This window comes from Marmota flaviventris, chromosome 5 (assembly GCF_047511675.1).
Source record: "Marmota flaviventris isolate mMarFla1 chromosome 5, mMarFla1.hap1, whole genome shotgun sequence".
Classification (NCBI taxonomy): Eukaryota; Metazoa; Chordata; class Mammalia; order Rodentia; family Sciuridae; genus Marmota; species Marmota flaviventris.
Genome location: NC_092502.1, coordinates 102,040,918 through 102,057,691, shown reverse-complemented (window position 1 = coordinate 102,057,691; position 16,774 = coordinate 102,040,918). Strand labels below are relative to the sequence as shown.

At 39.8% G+C, this 16,774-nt stretch overlaps 1 protein-coding gene across 1 annotated transcript in view; it reads right to left on the bottom strand.

The window, feature by feature from the left end:
* The window catches only part of Serinc5 (serine incorporator 5), a 104,576-nt gene that overhangs the window by 18,064 nt on the left and 69,738 nt on the right, over positions 1 to 16,774 (bottom strand). The window contains exons 3-7 of the mRNA XM_071612460.1: positions 13,075 to 13,253; positions 12,518 to 12,600; positions 10,612 to 10,705; positions 2,720 to 2,931; positions 916 to 1,011 (exon numbers count right to left, since the gene is read on the bottom strand). Of these exons, the coding sequence (XP_071468561.1) occupies positions 916 to 1,011; positions 2,720 to 2,931; positions 10,612 to 10,705; positions 12,518 to 12,600; positions 13,075 to 13,253 (664 nt within the window). The remainder of the gene's footprint in view (positions 1 to 915; positions 1,012 to 2,719; positions 2,932 to 10,611; positions 10,706 to 12,517; positions 12,601 to 13,074; positions 13,254 to 16,774) is intronic.

The window sequence follows — 16,774 nt, the reverse complement described above, 5'->3', positions numbered from 1 at the left end:
AGCTATGAAGGCAATTCACAAAAATAGTATCCATATATGCTAAAACCTTCAAAATTATCATTGCCTTTGCTTTCAAAATTTAAAAGACTTCAATTTTCTAAAGAGACTACATTTACTCATTTAATATAAGATGAAACATAGCCCCAAACACACATATTCTTATGTGTTGTGTGTATGTATATCACAAGTAATAAAGGTAAGGATAAAATATAATGAGCTTGAAATCAAAAAGAAAACTTGATCCTTTACTGGCAATTCTTAGGAGTCTATATTAATATCACAGGATATGAGTGTTTTTAGCTTAAAACCCCTTTTTAAATAATCCACAATTCTACAATAGTAGCAACTAACCCTTACATAGAACCTACTATGAGCCAGGAATGGTTCTAAGTGATTGATATATATAACTTGAGAGCATTCTCACTAAATTCTTAAAAGCACTCTAATGAACCAAACTATAAACCCAGGCAGTCTGACTCCAAAGATCACACTAACCACTATGTTCTGCTGTCTCTGTAAATAAATGTCATTTAAGATGAGCAGTTGAGGTCACCCACCAACAAGTGGTGGATCTGGATTAAAATCCTGTATTCTGCTTCTTTCTCCTGCCATATCTTTCCATTTTGTCTCTGTTACAGAGAAATAAGCTCCTAAAGAAAATTAATAACCAACTAAAAACATAAATAAAGCAAAAAAAAAAATAATTCCTTGAGAACAATACAGCAGCAAAATACAAAATAGACTAACAGCAAGAAGACCCAGAAGAAGGAATTTTCATTATAGCCCAAGTTAAAGACTTTGTTTCTTGAAAAAGTCTAGATCATCATCTTTGATTTATTGAATCTTGGATATTTTAACAACAGCTCATGAATATATTCACACCACAGACACGTGCTTCTAACAAGGCTGGCTTACCTACTTCTACAGGTTTGCTAGACAGAGCTGAGAAAGTGAGGTATGTGACGTAGCAGCTGATGAGCCCTGACTGCAGCAGCCCAGAATGTGGCTGACCTAGAAAATGACAAGAGACAGAGTGAAGATCAGTCTTAATAGGCCCCCTCCCCCCGCCCCAGCCCCAATTGCATTCTTTCAACTTGAAGGCGCACCTCTGGGAGAGAAAAGACATATATAATGTGTTTCCCATATAGAACTTAAAATTCAGGGGGAGGGAGTTATACACCCAGCCTAATGCTGCTATTTCAGACATGCCAAATTCTGCCAAGTTCTCCACCAACACCTTATCAAAGTTGTAACTATCCATAAACACACTGCTTAGTTCCCCTGAGGTTTATAACTTTAGTTCTTAAACCACAAGATCAGGGAAAAAAAAAAATACCACCATTATTTTGTGAGACCACATAATTTAGCAGAGTAAATAAGACAGATTTCTCAGGGTGTGCATCCTGGATGATTCTACAAGATTATTAGATACTCTGTAGTCCAAGATGGCAAACCCTCCCACCCCTACACACACACACACACACACACACACACACAATACCTTATCTGTCAATGAAAAAAAAAAGGGGGAGTGGTGGGGCACACTAAATGAGTACAAAAGATAGTCCAGGCTAAAGAAGAAAGGTATGAGGCTTGATATTCACTGGGAGAAGAGTTTTAAAGTTATAATATTTAAATTAAAACTTTGTGTTTGGATCATTCAGAGTAACCAGTATGTGCCAAGGGATTTTCTCTTTTTTGGTAAAATTTTCAACTATCTGTTGACATGAAAATATTCAGCCTTCCCTCTGGTTAAATTTGTTTCCAAAATGATCATTCTTGAATTATAATTATCCATAAAGGTATAGGAATAGACTCACTCATAATATTGCTCTTTGGCCTGAGAATAAGACCTGACTTAGCAACTAATGGCATTAAACCAAATATTTCAAAATGTTAAACCTATTTCAAAAGGTAGGGTTTAACCCAAAAGAGATTTTAATCTAAACGCCAAGAGTTTGATCACTATTTTAGAAAGGATTCAAGTGGGCTGCAAACTTACTGTCCGTATTTGTCTTTTCCTACCTGGAAATCTGAATGTCCTATGCATGTGAAACATCTATACAATGAGATCACTACAAGAAACACCAGACCAGGAACATCTCTCTAACCCAAAGAGAGAACATCAGAGACATCAGAGGTAATGTACAAATGACAATTCACACTTCTACTTTCTGAAGCAATTTTCAAACCACGTGGCCTATTCCTTTGGGGCTTTGAAACACCCTAAGCAAGGTCAGACTCCCATGTTTCTGCTGACTTCCTTGAAGAAGAGCCTGGGCCTGAGGAAGGTTAGCTAACAAGGCCAGCTGCTGCCGGGATAGGAGTTCCTACTTCCTGAAGCCTAGACCACACTGTCCTTGCTATCTCCACAGCCTTGTGTGAAAGATGACCCCAGAAACAGCTCCTTCCAGAGCCCATCACCTAAGTTTCACCCAGAGGTCACAGACAAAACTCATAAACAACTTGCTTAACATACTCTAAGTACACTTCCATTTAAAGCCTCCTTCATTAAGTTCATTAAGTTTACCTTTTTGGCCACAGGTAAACCTGGTTATCACAGGTACAGAACATGAAGAGGAGACTGGCACCCCATCCCTCCTACTGCTGACCCATCTACAGTAGGTTAAAGAATGGCCCTGGTTTCACAAAACCCCACTGAGTTTGTTCAAAGACATTTAGAAACGTGGAAGAAAAGAAAAAAAAAAAGTGTGCTTACGATTCTGGACACAGGGTGAGATGGCTACCATTGAAATAAGCAGGCACAGGCCTCCGTTTAATCCCAGGATAATCTTGTTCTCCATGCAGCCGACTTTCTGTGTGTAAAATACTGCCATCACAATCAAGCCCCCGACGGCAACGGAGTACATGATGAGAGTCACCAGGGACAGGGAGGCGTACCACAGCTTGTTACTGGTGGTGCCTGCAGTCCTGTTTCTCCAGGAAGTGGGTAAAACAGAGGAGAGAGAAGACAAATCAGTGAAGACCTCCACTCTTGCATGTTTTCCATCCCTCGGGCATTAACTAATGCCACCAAGTCCCATCAAGGCCACCATTCCATGTCAAGAGACACCTTTTAGCAATGATTATGCTCCATCACAGCTAGAAAGTTCCTGTAAATATGTGAACTTCTTGGTTCAGAGTAGGAATTTTCTCTAAATACTGAAAGAATTTCATTTTCTGATTCAAGTATACTCATGGACTAGGAAGAATACCCATAGAGTTTATTCTAACGTCTCTACTCTACGTGTGAAATGTCCCGGCACAGGTGCTAGAAGTGTTAAGGTAGGAGGCAGGGGTGGCTCTTCCCTGAGGTTCTCTTCAAGTTTCTCTATAGATGTAGAATCCAGATCTGCCACAGTTGCTTGCTCCAAGAACTGTCAGCAGCTCCGCTAAGGTAAAGCCAACTTGAAGCAAGTCTGGCTGGCCCCAGCTCCTTTCTCCCTGTACTAAAAGGAGGATTGGCAACTGGATTGGAAAATAATATCAGAAAATATTAAAGAAGAAATGGGCATTTTTAAAAAGTAAATGCAATCAGGCAAAGAAAAAATTTACTGGTATGAACCATAAACAAACTCCTTTGAAGAATTAATGCTATATATATAGTATTAATAAAGAGATATGTACGTGTGTGGGGGTATATATATATATATATATATATATATATATATATATATATATATAATATATAGTATTAATAAAGGGATAGGAAAAATAGATGGTTTAAATTCACAGAAATTATTTAAAACAAAGAAGATTGTTTCTAAATGCTGAATGGAGAAGAGAACATCAGGGTGACTGGATTGAATCACTGTTATCTGCCTCATGACTCAATTCCTCTCTGTGACCACATTCTCCTGAACTGTCACTCAGAAAGCAACTTGCTTAACATTTTCATGAAACTGGAAAGTGTTCAAACAACCCAGCTAAAATTTTTAATGATGGAAAAGTTACTGCTGCCAGAGACAAGGAAAACAGGAAGGAAAGGCCAAAATGATAATGACCATCGTATTCCTGAAACTAAGCCAGGAATGTCACAGAATTATTCAAACATAAAAAGCACATGAAGGAAATGAGAGAAAAGGAGACTCAAAAAAGGGGGGTAAATTACAGAACCAAACAATAATGGAAGGACACAGAGTGAATTATACATAAAAAGGTGACCATGGCTGACTGGTATGTGGGTAGGAGGGTCTGACTTTTTCTCCACTAGATGTTATTTGTATATGAAGAATTTTCTTATAGTTTCAGATTTATATTCCCAAAGTTTAATCTTCAGCCCTAACCTGTCCCCTGAACTCCAGACTCATATTATTCAATGTCTCCACTGAACGTTCTGATTGGCATCTCAAACTCAGCATAGCCAGGCCAATTTCCTTGTGTGTGCGCCTCCCTCCCCCAAACATGCTCACGTGCAATCTTCCCAGTCTCAAAGAACAGCAATTGCAATCTGCCATTGTTGGGAGGAAGGCAGGGCAGAAACAGAATAAAGAGTTACAGTCACGCTGGACTTTCCCTGCCCCTCCCCCACACCAGAGCCATCTCCACTAGTTCCATCTTCAGATTATACCAGAATCCAACTGCTGCTGCCACCTTTCTCCAAGCTACCTCCTTCTCACCTGAATCATCGCCCAGGGGCCTCCTTACCTGCACCTGTGACCCTCCCTGATCTTAAAAACAGATTAGATTATATTCCTCACCTTCAAAACTCCTGGGAGTCCCATCTTACTTAAACACTAAAACCTTTATGCTGGCCCCTAAAGGCACAGCAATCTGGCCCAGAGCCAGCTATGATTTCATCTCCCTCATGCTTCCTTTACCTCTGGGTCCCAGCCATGGTGGATGCCCCTTTGCTCCTTAAAGGCATCCAGCAAGTTTAAGCTCAAGCTGAGTCCTGCCCCAGGCTCTCACTCACAAAAGGATAGCCTGCCCTCCTCTCCCAAGCCCTCTGCAGCTTTATTTTTCACCCGTGTACCTATTGCCTATTTGCCTGATTCTGTGTTGATGTCTATCTCCCCTCAGGACAATATTAAGTTCCACAGGACAAGCCCCGGTTGTATTCCCTGTAATACTGCCACTGTCAAGAATGATGCATAGAAAATGATGTGTTCACTTCCAAGACTGTCACCTGTTTTAAAAAATCACTTTTGGTGGTAATCTTAACAGAGAGGCTGCTATCCTGCTACTCCAACTTCATTTGGTCCTCCTGATGTCCTCTTGTTTTTGGAGACAGCCCAAATAAGGACTGTGATCTATTTATCTTTATACTCTCCATGCCAACCACAGTTAATACTCTGGCTAAATGCAAAGCACTGAGATGGAGAAAAGAAAAGAACCAGGCAACCTTAGCAGCATGCGGGCATCAGGCTGGGATGTCAGCAAGGTTCCGGCTTAAGGTAGGGTTAAAATTAAACTAAACCAGGAGAGTGAATTTAAGATCAGTACATTTAGAAATATGTGAATATACTACCTATTTGTACAAAATTGGAGCTAGAAAAACATTTTTAAACATCTAGGTTAACCCATCACATTATTTTACAACGCCTAAATCAAGGTCAGAGAGGCCAAATAATCGACCTAAAGTGAAACTGCAAGCTAGAGGATGAGGGACACTAAAATCTGCGTTCTCCTGCTTCCAGGTCCATGGCATTTCTTTCTCTTTTTTTTGTGGGGTGGGGGGATACTGGGGATTGACCTCAGGGGTACTTGAGCCACATCTCCTGCCCTATTTTGTATTTTATTTAGAGACAGGGTCTCACTGAGTTGCTTAGCACCTTGCTTTTGCTGAGGCTGGCTTTGAACTCAAGATTCTCCTGCCTCAGCCTCCAGGGCCGATGGGATTACAGGTGTATGTCACCACACCAGGCCCATGGCATTTCTATCCTCCTGCTTTGGGGATCTTCTCCTTCTGAATATATTCACAAGAAACGAAACTTAAATGGAAATGGAATCATCCCAGATACCTGTCAATGGATGAATGGATCAAGAAAATGTGGTACACACACACAAATGCCATAATTTAATTGTTCTCTATGAGTTTTACTCATCCATAAAGAACAATTAAATTATGGCATTTGCTGGTAAGTGGACAGGAATGGAGAATATTATGCTGAATGAAATAAGCCAGACTCAAAAAGTCAAGGGTCAAGTGTTTTCTCTCACATATGGAAGCTAAGGCAAAGTAAGGGAAAGAAGGCAGGGGAGGGGGTGTGATTGGGTGTCAGAAAGACATAGGAAAGATCAGTGGAGTAGAAGAAAGAGATTGGGCTGGGGCTGTAGCTCAGTGGCAGAGCGCTTGCTTAACCTGTGAGGCCCTGGGTTCGATCCTCAGCACCACTTAAGAATAAACAAATAAAATAAAGCATTCTGTCATCCACAACTGAAAAAAAAAAAAAAAAAAGAAGAAGAAGGAGAGCAACAGGAGGGAGCAAGAACCGGAAAGGGGAAAAGATACAGAATGAATGTAACAAAATCATGTTATATGAATATACCACAGGTAATTTCACATTAATGTATATGTAGAAAGTACCAATCAAAAATAAATAAATAAATAAACAAGCGAAAGGAAGATTAATTGAGTAGAGGAAGAAGAATAGGAGGGAGGGAAGGAAAAATGGGGGAAATAGGGATTAAAATCAAATTCCAGGTGCATATGATTTTGTCAAAATGAGCCCAACAATTGGGGCTGGGGTTGTGGCTCAGTGGTAGAGTGCTTACTAGCATGTGAGAGGCACTGGGTTGGATCCTCAGCACCACATAAAAATAAATAAATAAAATAAAGGTATTAAAAAAATGAATCCAACCACCATGTAAAACTATATACTCTAATAAAAAGTTTTTAAAAAATGAAAAGTACTTTTGTTGTTCCATCAGAAGCATATTTTCTAGGTTAACCTTGTAAGAGTTTCTCTTTAAAAATACAGGAAGGCAGGTGTGGTTGCACACTCTAGTAATCACAGCAACTCAGAAGGCTGAGGAGGAAGGATCACAAATTCAAGGTCAGCCACAGCCCCTTAGCAAGATCCTGTCTCAAAATAAAAAAAAAATAGGAAGGGCTGGGGATATAGCGGAGTGGTAAAGTGTCCCTGGGTTCAATCCTAGTACCCAAAACCAAAACAAACAAATAAAAAACCCTAGGTTTGATCCCAAGGATTGCAAAAGAAAATAAACAAAAAACCCAAAACCAAAAAGACTACCATATTAGATAGATATAAAAGAAAAGAACAATATTAGTAAGCTTCCTATCTTATTCCTAATCTTAGGTAGACAACGCAACTACAAATGTGTTGACAAAAAGGGTTTTTGTTGGGATTTTGGCCTCAAAGTCAGGGTAACAGCAACATTATTTGTTTCAAAGCTCTTAAGCTATTCTTACTGAGCAGTTTCTAGAAAGTTTTTTAAACAACCAAACTCTTCCAAAGTGCCTGTTAAAATCTGGCATCAATAATTGGTCCCAGGGCTGGCGTTGTGGCTCAGTGGTAGTGCGCTCGCCTAGCAAGCGCGATGCCCTGGGTTCAATCCTCAGCATCACACACAAACAAACAACGGTATTGTGTCCAACTACAACTAAAAAATAAATATTTAAAAAATAATAATAATAATAATTAATCCCAGAAAATGGTTTCAGAATCATTGAAGTTAGAGTGAAGAGGCATAAGTATTCTCTGAGAAAGGCTATTTTATGGGCAAATCAGGTCTTCAGTCTTTAAGATGCTAATATTTTACCATGAAGTACCCTAATTTTAGAATGACATGCTTATTTTATCTTTAAAAAAGTCACAGGGAAAGAACATACATCAAGAATTATTGGACCAGGCAATGGTGCCGCACACCTATAATCCCAGCGGCTCGGGAAGTTGAAGCAGGAGGATCAAGAGTTCAAAGCCAACCTCAGCAATTTAGTGAGGCCCTAAGCAACTCAATGAGACCTGTCTCTAAATAACATACAAAACAGGGCTGGGAATGTGGCTTAGTGGTCAAGTGCCCCTGAGTTCAATCCCCAGTACCAAAAATTTTAAAAAATAAAGAATTATTGGGGAATGATATTAATTAATTAAAATGCATTTCCAACATATTATGGGTGTTTCTTCTGTGCAGAAGAGAAAATAGAGAGATATAGGGCTGGGGATGTGGCTCAAGTGGCAGCGCGCTCGCCTGGCATGCGTGTGGCCCGGGTTGGATCCTCAGCACCACATACAAACAAAGATGTTGTGTCCGCCGAAAACTAAAAAATAAATATTAAAAAAAAAAAAAAAAATTCTCACTCTCTCTCTCTCACTCTTTCTTAAAAAAAAAGAAAGAAAGAAAATAGAGAGATATAAAACTACAGTTCACCCATTTGATTTGTTTTATAAGAACTCTATTGCCTCAAAACAAGATCTAGGAGAGACCACAACATGAATTACTAGGTTTTGAGGAAGACTAAAAACACAGACAGCATGCAATGACTTTACAGTATGACTCAACTGGGAAATCCATATAATTGTAGAGATTAAGACTTTAAAAAATTCTAAAACATCCATAGTGCTGTGTGTTTTGACTATGTAGTGTGCTGTAAACATTTTAAAAACTGGACTTATTTGACTGTGTTTAATCTAATATTTACCAAATACTAAATTATTGTTTTAATTTTTATGTGTATGTGTGATGCTGGGGATTGAACCCAGGGCCTTGTGCATGCAAGGCAAGTACTCTACCAACTGAGCTATATCCCCAGCCCATAATAAATTATTAACACTATCTTTTTACTGATGTATCCCTGCAACCGTATCTCATTATCTGATTTTTAAAATACAAAAGCAGAAGAAAAGAACAACTACCAAGCCGAAGAGTATATTCAAAATAAAAAAATACTGAGAGAATTTGGACAGTGTATTTGTTTTGCCTTATCCAAGTTAAAAAAAAAAACAAAAACAAACTCATTCATGACACTTTCTGATTTTTTTTTTTCAAAATTCAGTATAAAAGAAAATGATGCCCACAAAATCTACAAAAAAATAAACCCAAAATCTTATTGGGTGTAAGAAGGGGTTATTTTGGAAGCAAAAATAAAGTAAAACCAGGTGCAGTGGGACACACCAGTAATCCTACATACTCAGGAGGATGGTTGGTTAGAGGCCAGCCTGAGCAACTTACTGAGACACTGTTTCAAAATTTAAAAAGGGCTGGGGATGTAGCTCAGTGGTTGTGGCCCTGGGTCCACTCCCTAGTGGACAAAAAAAAAAAAAAGCAGTGGGGGGGTGGGGACCTGCAAAGAAATTAAGACAGAAAGTAAGAGAGAAAGCAGTTAAGTGCTTGGTCCAAAATCAGAGAGAAAAACAAAACACCAGAATCACAAAGAGAATAAATTTGGCTTTAGAACTTGGCCTGTTGATTGTCTGGTTACCATTTCCTCCATGTAGCTCAACAACAACCGCAAAAAATATCTATTAATAGCTAGGCACTTCCCATTCAGCCTGGGCTATGAATTCTATTTTCAAGGCACTTAGAAAAGAGTCATCTTTTTTAAAAGGCAAGATGACTTTCAAAGGTAGGACAACAGATTTTCTAATGAAGGGATCTTTCCCTTCTTGGCAAGTTGAGATGAAACACAAATTTTGGGGAGATACTAGGGATTAAACTCAGAGGCACTCAACCACTGAGCCACATTCCCAGCTCTATTTTGTATTTTATTTAGAGACAAGGTCTCACTGAGTTGCTTAGCTCCTTGCTTTTGTTGAGGATGGCTTGAACTCTGAATCCTCCTGCCTCAGCCTCCCGAGCTGGTGCTGGGATTGCAGGCAGGTGTCACGATGCCTGGCAAAACACACAATGTTTTAAAAGGAGAGAAATAAACTGACACATGCCAATAATCCCAGTGACTCAGGAGGCTGAGGCAGTAAGGACTGCAAAATTTGGAGGACAGCCTAGGCAACTCAGCAAGACCCTGTCTCAAAATAAAAAATAAAAAGGGCTGGGGATATAGCTTTGTGATAGTTGAACCCCTGGATTTAACTCCCAGTACCAAACAAACAAATAAAAAAAAAAAAGAAAAGAAAGAATGAGATAAAAAAAAAAAAAAGAAAGAATGAGATAAAAAAAAAAAAAATCATACACTTTACAGAAGATGAATCTTCAGCTCCATAGTAGTTTGTTTTGTTTTTAATATTATAAGGATAGAAGCCTAAGATAAAGACGAAGTCTAACCATATTTAGAGCCACCGCAAAAACTGCAGAGCTGGAACTAACAGGTACCAGCAATGGGATCAGTGTGGCTAACTTACATCACTGGTTGACAAGAGAGTCCAGGGGAAAAGAACATCAAAAAGTGGGAAGAAAATAAGTGTAAGGGTGGAAATGACAGAAAAATAGTATTGGTAGCTTAGTGGCAGAGTGCTCGCCTCGTACCTGTAAGGCTCTGAGTTCAAGCCCTAGAATCACACACAGGCAAAAAGCGTGGGTGGGGGCCATGTTGGAGAGGTCCAAAGCACAGATGTGAAGGAAACGTGCTGGCACAGGTTGTTTTTGCTATAAAGAGACTGCTCATCTCATGGCAGAGCCTTTCTCAGAAGCAGGCAGTTTCTCTGAGTCAATGAGCGAGCTGGCTTGGAAGCTTTTCATAAGAGCACATACCAGTTTTTGTTCCATTTATGTGCAAACTCCACAATCAGAAGGAGCTGGATACCTATAAAGATGAAGCCTCCGAAGGCTCCCACGTAGCGCCAGGCTGCAAAAGAAGACCGCAAGGAGCCAATGAGAAGCACTCCGTGTGTTCAGTTCAAAAGAAAGAAGTAATTTTCACTGAATACTCATTGTACCTGTGACACATTCCATTCCCACACAATCACACAAGGGGGGTACTATTATTAAATTCTCTTGCTTTCCAGATTTAAAAAAAAAAAAAAACTGAGAGGCTGTGTGAGTTAACAAAGGCTCAAAGCCAGTAAAAGGCACAGCTGGGATTTGAACACAGGCCATTTGGCTCTGGAGCATCGAAGCTTACGCTCCACACTAAACTGCCAGACACACTGACAGATGCAGTCATTCACACTATCCACAGTGGCCCACAATTTAAAAGCAACGACACACATCACCAGAAAAATCAAGGGCTTAATTCTTACTGGCTAAGGAGTCACCAGTATCCAGGGAGGAAATGAGGTTCAGACTTGGGGGACAAGAACTGAGCTCTCCTTTTGGCTCTGCCAAACAGAAGCTATGACCTTGGGTGAAGAAATATGTCACGTGGGCTACAACTTGTCCGTGAAAACGACATAGCTGAGGATTGCTGGGTCTCTTCTCATTCTAAATATACTATCCTAAACATGCTCAATATACATAAAAGTAACTCTGGAGAATAAAACCTAGCTCTAACAATCTACAGATAAAAGCAAGACTTGGATACATATTCTTATGAAAAACTAGTATGATCCTAAAAATTTAGGTGGACCTATCTGAGGGAATTGGGCTGTTCCTTATGAACTGGTATGATGTGAAAGTTTTTAATATTTTAATTTAGAAAAGTGAATCCATTTGAGTTGAACAGAGTGTTTTGAACTACTGAGATTCAGGGTCCCCAAGCCCCTTCCACCCTAGCTCCTATGGAGAAGGGGGCCCTGTTATAGCTATGATTACAGGCCTCGTGTTAAATGAATTAGGTGGGTTCACCAGGTAGGGTGGCAAATGCCTATATTGCCTCAGCAACATGGGAGCCGAGGCAGAAGTTTTGCAATTCAAGGTCAGCCTGGGCCCTGAACTTTAGCCAGACCCTGTATCAATTTAAAAAATAAAAAAGCTCTGAGGATATTGTGGTAAAGTGCTCCTGGGTTCAGTCTCTGGTACTAAAGAAAAGAAGAGAAAAAATAAAAAGAAGATGTTTGGTGGGGTTCTGTCAATAAGGAACCTAACTCGATGGAGGCTTAGAAACAGATTGGAGGTGCTGGGCACAGGGGTGCACACCTGAAACACACCTGCAACCCCAGCCACTTGGGAGACTGAGGCAAGAGGATCACAAGTTTGAGGCCAGCCTCAGCATCTCAGTGTGACCCTGACTCAAAATAAAAAATAAAAAGGCTGGGATATAGCCAATGGTAAAGCACCCTGGGTTCCATCCTGAGTACAGACTAGAAGATGCCTTCTGTATCCCACCTCCACTGCTAAAAGGCTCTGTTTCCTGTGCACTACTGGAGGAGAGAGGTCTCTGTGGGCTGGTGGGGTCAAGCTGACATGCCAAACAGGTTTCCAAACAAATTTTAAGTGACTCATTTTCCCTTCAGGCCAATGACCTTAAAATAATCATTTCAAATCTTCAGCCAACAGAGACACAAAGGTCCTCCTAAGAGTGACTGTAAGTGGGGGGCAAGAAGAGGTGCAGGAGATCTAAAGTGTGGGCAGGTAAGGCTAGATTGATTGATTGATTGAGGCCACAAGAAAATCAGTAGTTCAAAATATCAAAGGCCCCCTGGATGAGGCCTTTGAACAATTTCACTAAATGGATAAAAATAAATAAATAAACAGGCACCCCCCAACTCCCCATTTGTACCTTTGAGAAAGGTCTCCTGGTCTGGAATGAAGAAAGCTCCTGAGCACATGGCCCCCAACAGCAGAAGTTTAAAGAACCAAAAGCTGGGAGGGAGGAAAGGAGAGGAAATGTATTTAAATGATATTCAAAGGAGAACAAAAGACCTCTTGGAAGGTGGCATGTCAACCCATGATTCTGCCATTGCTAATGTTCTCTCCAAATCGAGGGGAAGTAATTAAGTGACTGAAGAATGCCTTTTCTCATAATTAGACACGCTTGGAACAGCCTCCAATTGTGCAAAACACCACTTCATTGCAGGACTGGAAGTGACCCAGAGGAAGGTCTTAGTACAAGAAATAAACTCTTTGCCTCCATTGACTTTCTCATTATGGTACCAGGTGTTAGAAACAGCATTCTGGCTGTAAGGCCACTGGGTAACAAACAGAAGTTGTACTTTCCTCAAAATCAGGATCAACTATAGGAAGAGCAGTTAACATTGTCAGGAGTAGAAGGGACCCTGGAACACCATCCCTAATATAAGGAAGGAAAAAGCAACCCCAGGGAGACTGAGGACTTACCCATTGTGAATATGGGCTCTGCAGCTTTTACTGGTGTTGATTTTCAAGGTCAGCAGGCAGAAGAGAAAGAAGAAACACGCCATTCCAAAGCAGACTCGGTACACTGCAGAGTACCCCACCAGCGTCTCACAGGTGTCACCAGCTTTAATGCCTTTGCAAATATCTTCAAAAAAAGGAATCTGAGGGGAAAAATAGTGTAGAAAAGTTGTCTGTTAAAATGGGGTTAGAAAAGCTAGGATTAGTAAGTAGCGCACACCTGTAATACCACCTACTCAGGAGGCTGAGGCAGAAAAACTGTAAGATCAAGGCCAACCTGAGCAACTTAGCAAGACCCTACCTCAAAAACAAACAATAAAAAAGGGCTGGGGGTGTAGCTCAGTGGTGAAGAGGCCCTGGGTTCGATCACAGGCCAGGAGTAGCAAGTGTGGGGATTGGGTCAGATAGGGGACTCAGGGAATGTTCATTCAGACTGAAGTCAAAATCCACTGTGGAAATGAATCAGGTATGTAACAAGATGAAGATTGAGGAAGAAAATCTTCCAGAGAATTTTTCTTAATTTTCTCTGAATCCTTTTTTAAAGATGCACTCTCAAAAGTACGACTTAGGGGGCTGGGGTTGTGACTCAGTGGTAGAGGGCTTGCCTAGCATGTGTGAGGCACTGGGTTGAATTCTCAACACCACATATAAATAAGTAAATAAAATAAAGGTCCATCAACAACTAATAAAAATATTTCAAAAGAAAAAAAGTACCACTTAGCTTTTACTTGCTACAAAGGTTTCTGAAGTTTAGCATCAGAATTTTCATTACATTTGTAATACGTGATTATATTTTTATTGAATGCACAAATATAGGGAACAAAAAGAGAGAGATTACATTCACTAACACCTCATTCTTCTCGGGAAAGTAAACAATCTCATGGATAGGAGAATTTTATTAGTTCACATATATAAAATTGTGTATATGCATATATACAACACACATATACATTCATCTGATCCTACACATATGGTAGGATATATATATATATATAATACATATATAATACATATATATACACATATATAATATATACATATATAATACATATATATAATATATACATATATAATATATATAATATATACATATATAATACATATATATTATGTGTATATAGGTATTAAATATACATATACATATGTATTATATGTGTATATATAATACATTTATACACATATATAATATATACATATATGGTATATATAATACATATATACACATATATTATATGAATAGCTTTTTAAAATAAAATATTTGGGCTAGGGATGTAACTCAGTGGTAGAGCACTTGCCCAGCATGAGTGAGGTCCTGGGTTGGATCTTCAACATGGCAAAAGATAGGAAGGAGAGAAGGAAGGAGAGGGAGGGAAGAAGGATAGGAAGGGAGGAAGGGAGGGAGGGAAAAAGGAAGGAAGGAGGGAAGGGAGGAAATATTGTACATGATGTTCTGTGGTATTTTTCCCCAAAATTAACAGTAAGTCATGGAGCTCTTTGCCTGTTAATATATGTAATCCCACCCCATTTTTTAAACCATCATATTTTATAGTAAGGCTAGATAAAGATGATGATCATTCCCACACTGACTATTTTTACTGTGAAGGGGTTTTTGTTTCATTTTGTCTTGTATATTTATTGTCTGCTATTACAGACACTGGTTCAGTACACATTGCTGGACATGCCTCATTGCAGATCTGCCATTATTTAGGCAGCTTAGACTACTGAGCTAGAAATTAGTGGGTCAAGTGGTATCTACATTTTAAAATTTCAAGACATAAAGCTAAATTATCCTTTTAAAAGGTATAACAACTTACAAAATCTTCCACAAAGAGAACAAGTGTTACAGGGCTGGGGTTGGCTGGGAAACTGAGGCCATGCTCCCCGCTCCAAACCCCAATTCTTGCGATCACGTCAGAAGGATTTCAGACATGTTGCTCGGAGTAACAGGCATGAGTTTATTAGAAGGGGAAAAGGAAACACTCTTGAGAGAGAAAGCAGATCTTCAGAAAGAGGGCTGGAGCGCCCCTCCTGCCTTCTGTTTGATTGGGAGTCCCAGTGTTAGCGGACACAAGTGCAAATGCTTTCTTTGCCAAAAAATAATTTATCTGCAGTCCTGCCTGGCCTAAGGGGGAGATATTTGTGACCCTTTTTACAGACCAGATCTTGAAACTCAGGGAAATAAGGATAATTCTTCCTAATCATAAAATCTCTAAGAATGTATGATTAAGAATCCAATTAGAATCTGTCAGAATGGGCCAAAGTGACCTAGAGTTGTCATGGCAGTCAAGACTTAAAAGTCTCATATCACCCTCCTGTCAGTCAAAAGTCAAGAGGCAGACTTGGGCAGGACTCTCTGGAAACTTCTCTGGGATCCCCAATAAAATTGGAGTATAGGAGAGGGCCCACGATCTCCCTTGAAAGTGTCCCCTTTCCCTTTTCCTATCCCTTCAATAAACTCAGGCCTGTTACCCTGAGTGACGTAGGTGAAATCTTTCTGACTTGAAGGCAAGAACTGGAGTTTGAAGTGGGGGGGATGTCTTCATGCTGCTTCAGTTTCTTAGAAGGCCCCAGCTCTGTAACACCAGGGAAGGTTACTGAGTCCCGCCCAGGCCCATCTGACCTCTGACTGACAGCACAGGAACTATATGGGCCATGTCCAAGAGAGAATGGTGTGGCGCCCATGGAGCAGGAGTTTTTAAGGAAATTGGGTCATCCTGTTTTTGCCTCGATCCAGCTCCCTTAATTAGTTCATTATCCTTGAATAGCCCTCACCATGTTTTGTGAGGGTCTTGATGTTTTGGCCACTAGGGTGATTGGGGGTGACTGGGGGTTGTGACATAGTTTAGGTAATAATGGAGAGTCCTGGACTTGGTTACAATAGATCATGAAGTCATGATCATTAAGACTGAGGGAGCTTTTACCCTATCTTCCAAGTGTTTGTTAAATGGGCCACTGTGCGACTTCAGTGGCCCTTTATTCTCTTTTCCCTGCTCTCCCAGTCATGGCTGCGTAGCTCCCTACTACAAGCAGCACACTTTCATGAATATCATAGAATAACGATTCAGTCAGTAGTTGAAAAAGAACTTACTTCTAATCAACATCAAAGGTGATCCCTCTTCAGAACAGAAAAGGAGTTAAAGATCACATTGTAGCTGCTCGGTTATTCATAAGAAAAAAATAAAAATGTCACCAAGGGAAATTATGACTCAAAAGCTGGAAGTAAAATTAAAGCATGAAAGAGAATTTAGTTTCTCCTCCAGAAAAGCACTTTAAAACAATAACAAGCAAAGATTTTTAAGAATAAGCCAGGCTAAGTTAAACTGGCTTTGGAATAAGAATTCTCTCCCCCTAAAAAGGTCTGAATTTGAAACATTTTTCCAAACACTCCCAAATAAAAGGCTTGGGCAGGAATACATTGTGTCTCAGACCCCGTTAGTATAGCTCTATTCTCATGAACAGACCTGAAAGACGGTCAAGAAATGTCTGATGTTTTGTTCCCAGAAAATTCCTAAAACTGCAAATATTTTTACAACAGAGCAAAATGGAGGCCATAAAGAGATGTCATTGTATTTATTTGAACCGGCTACTGTGGTTTTTTTGTTTGTTGTTTGTTGCTATACATGACAGTAGAATGTATTTGGCAGAATATGCATATATAAAGAAT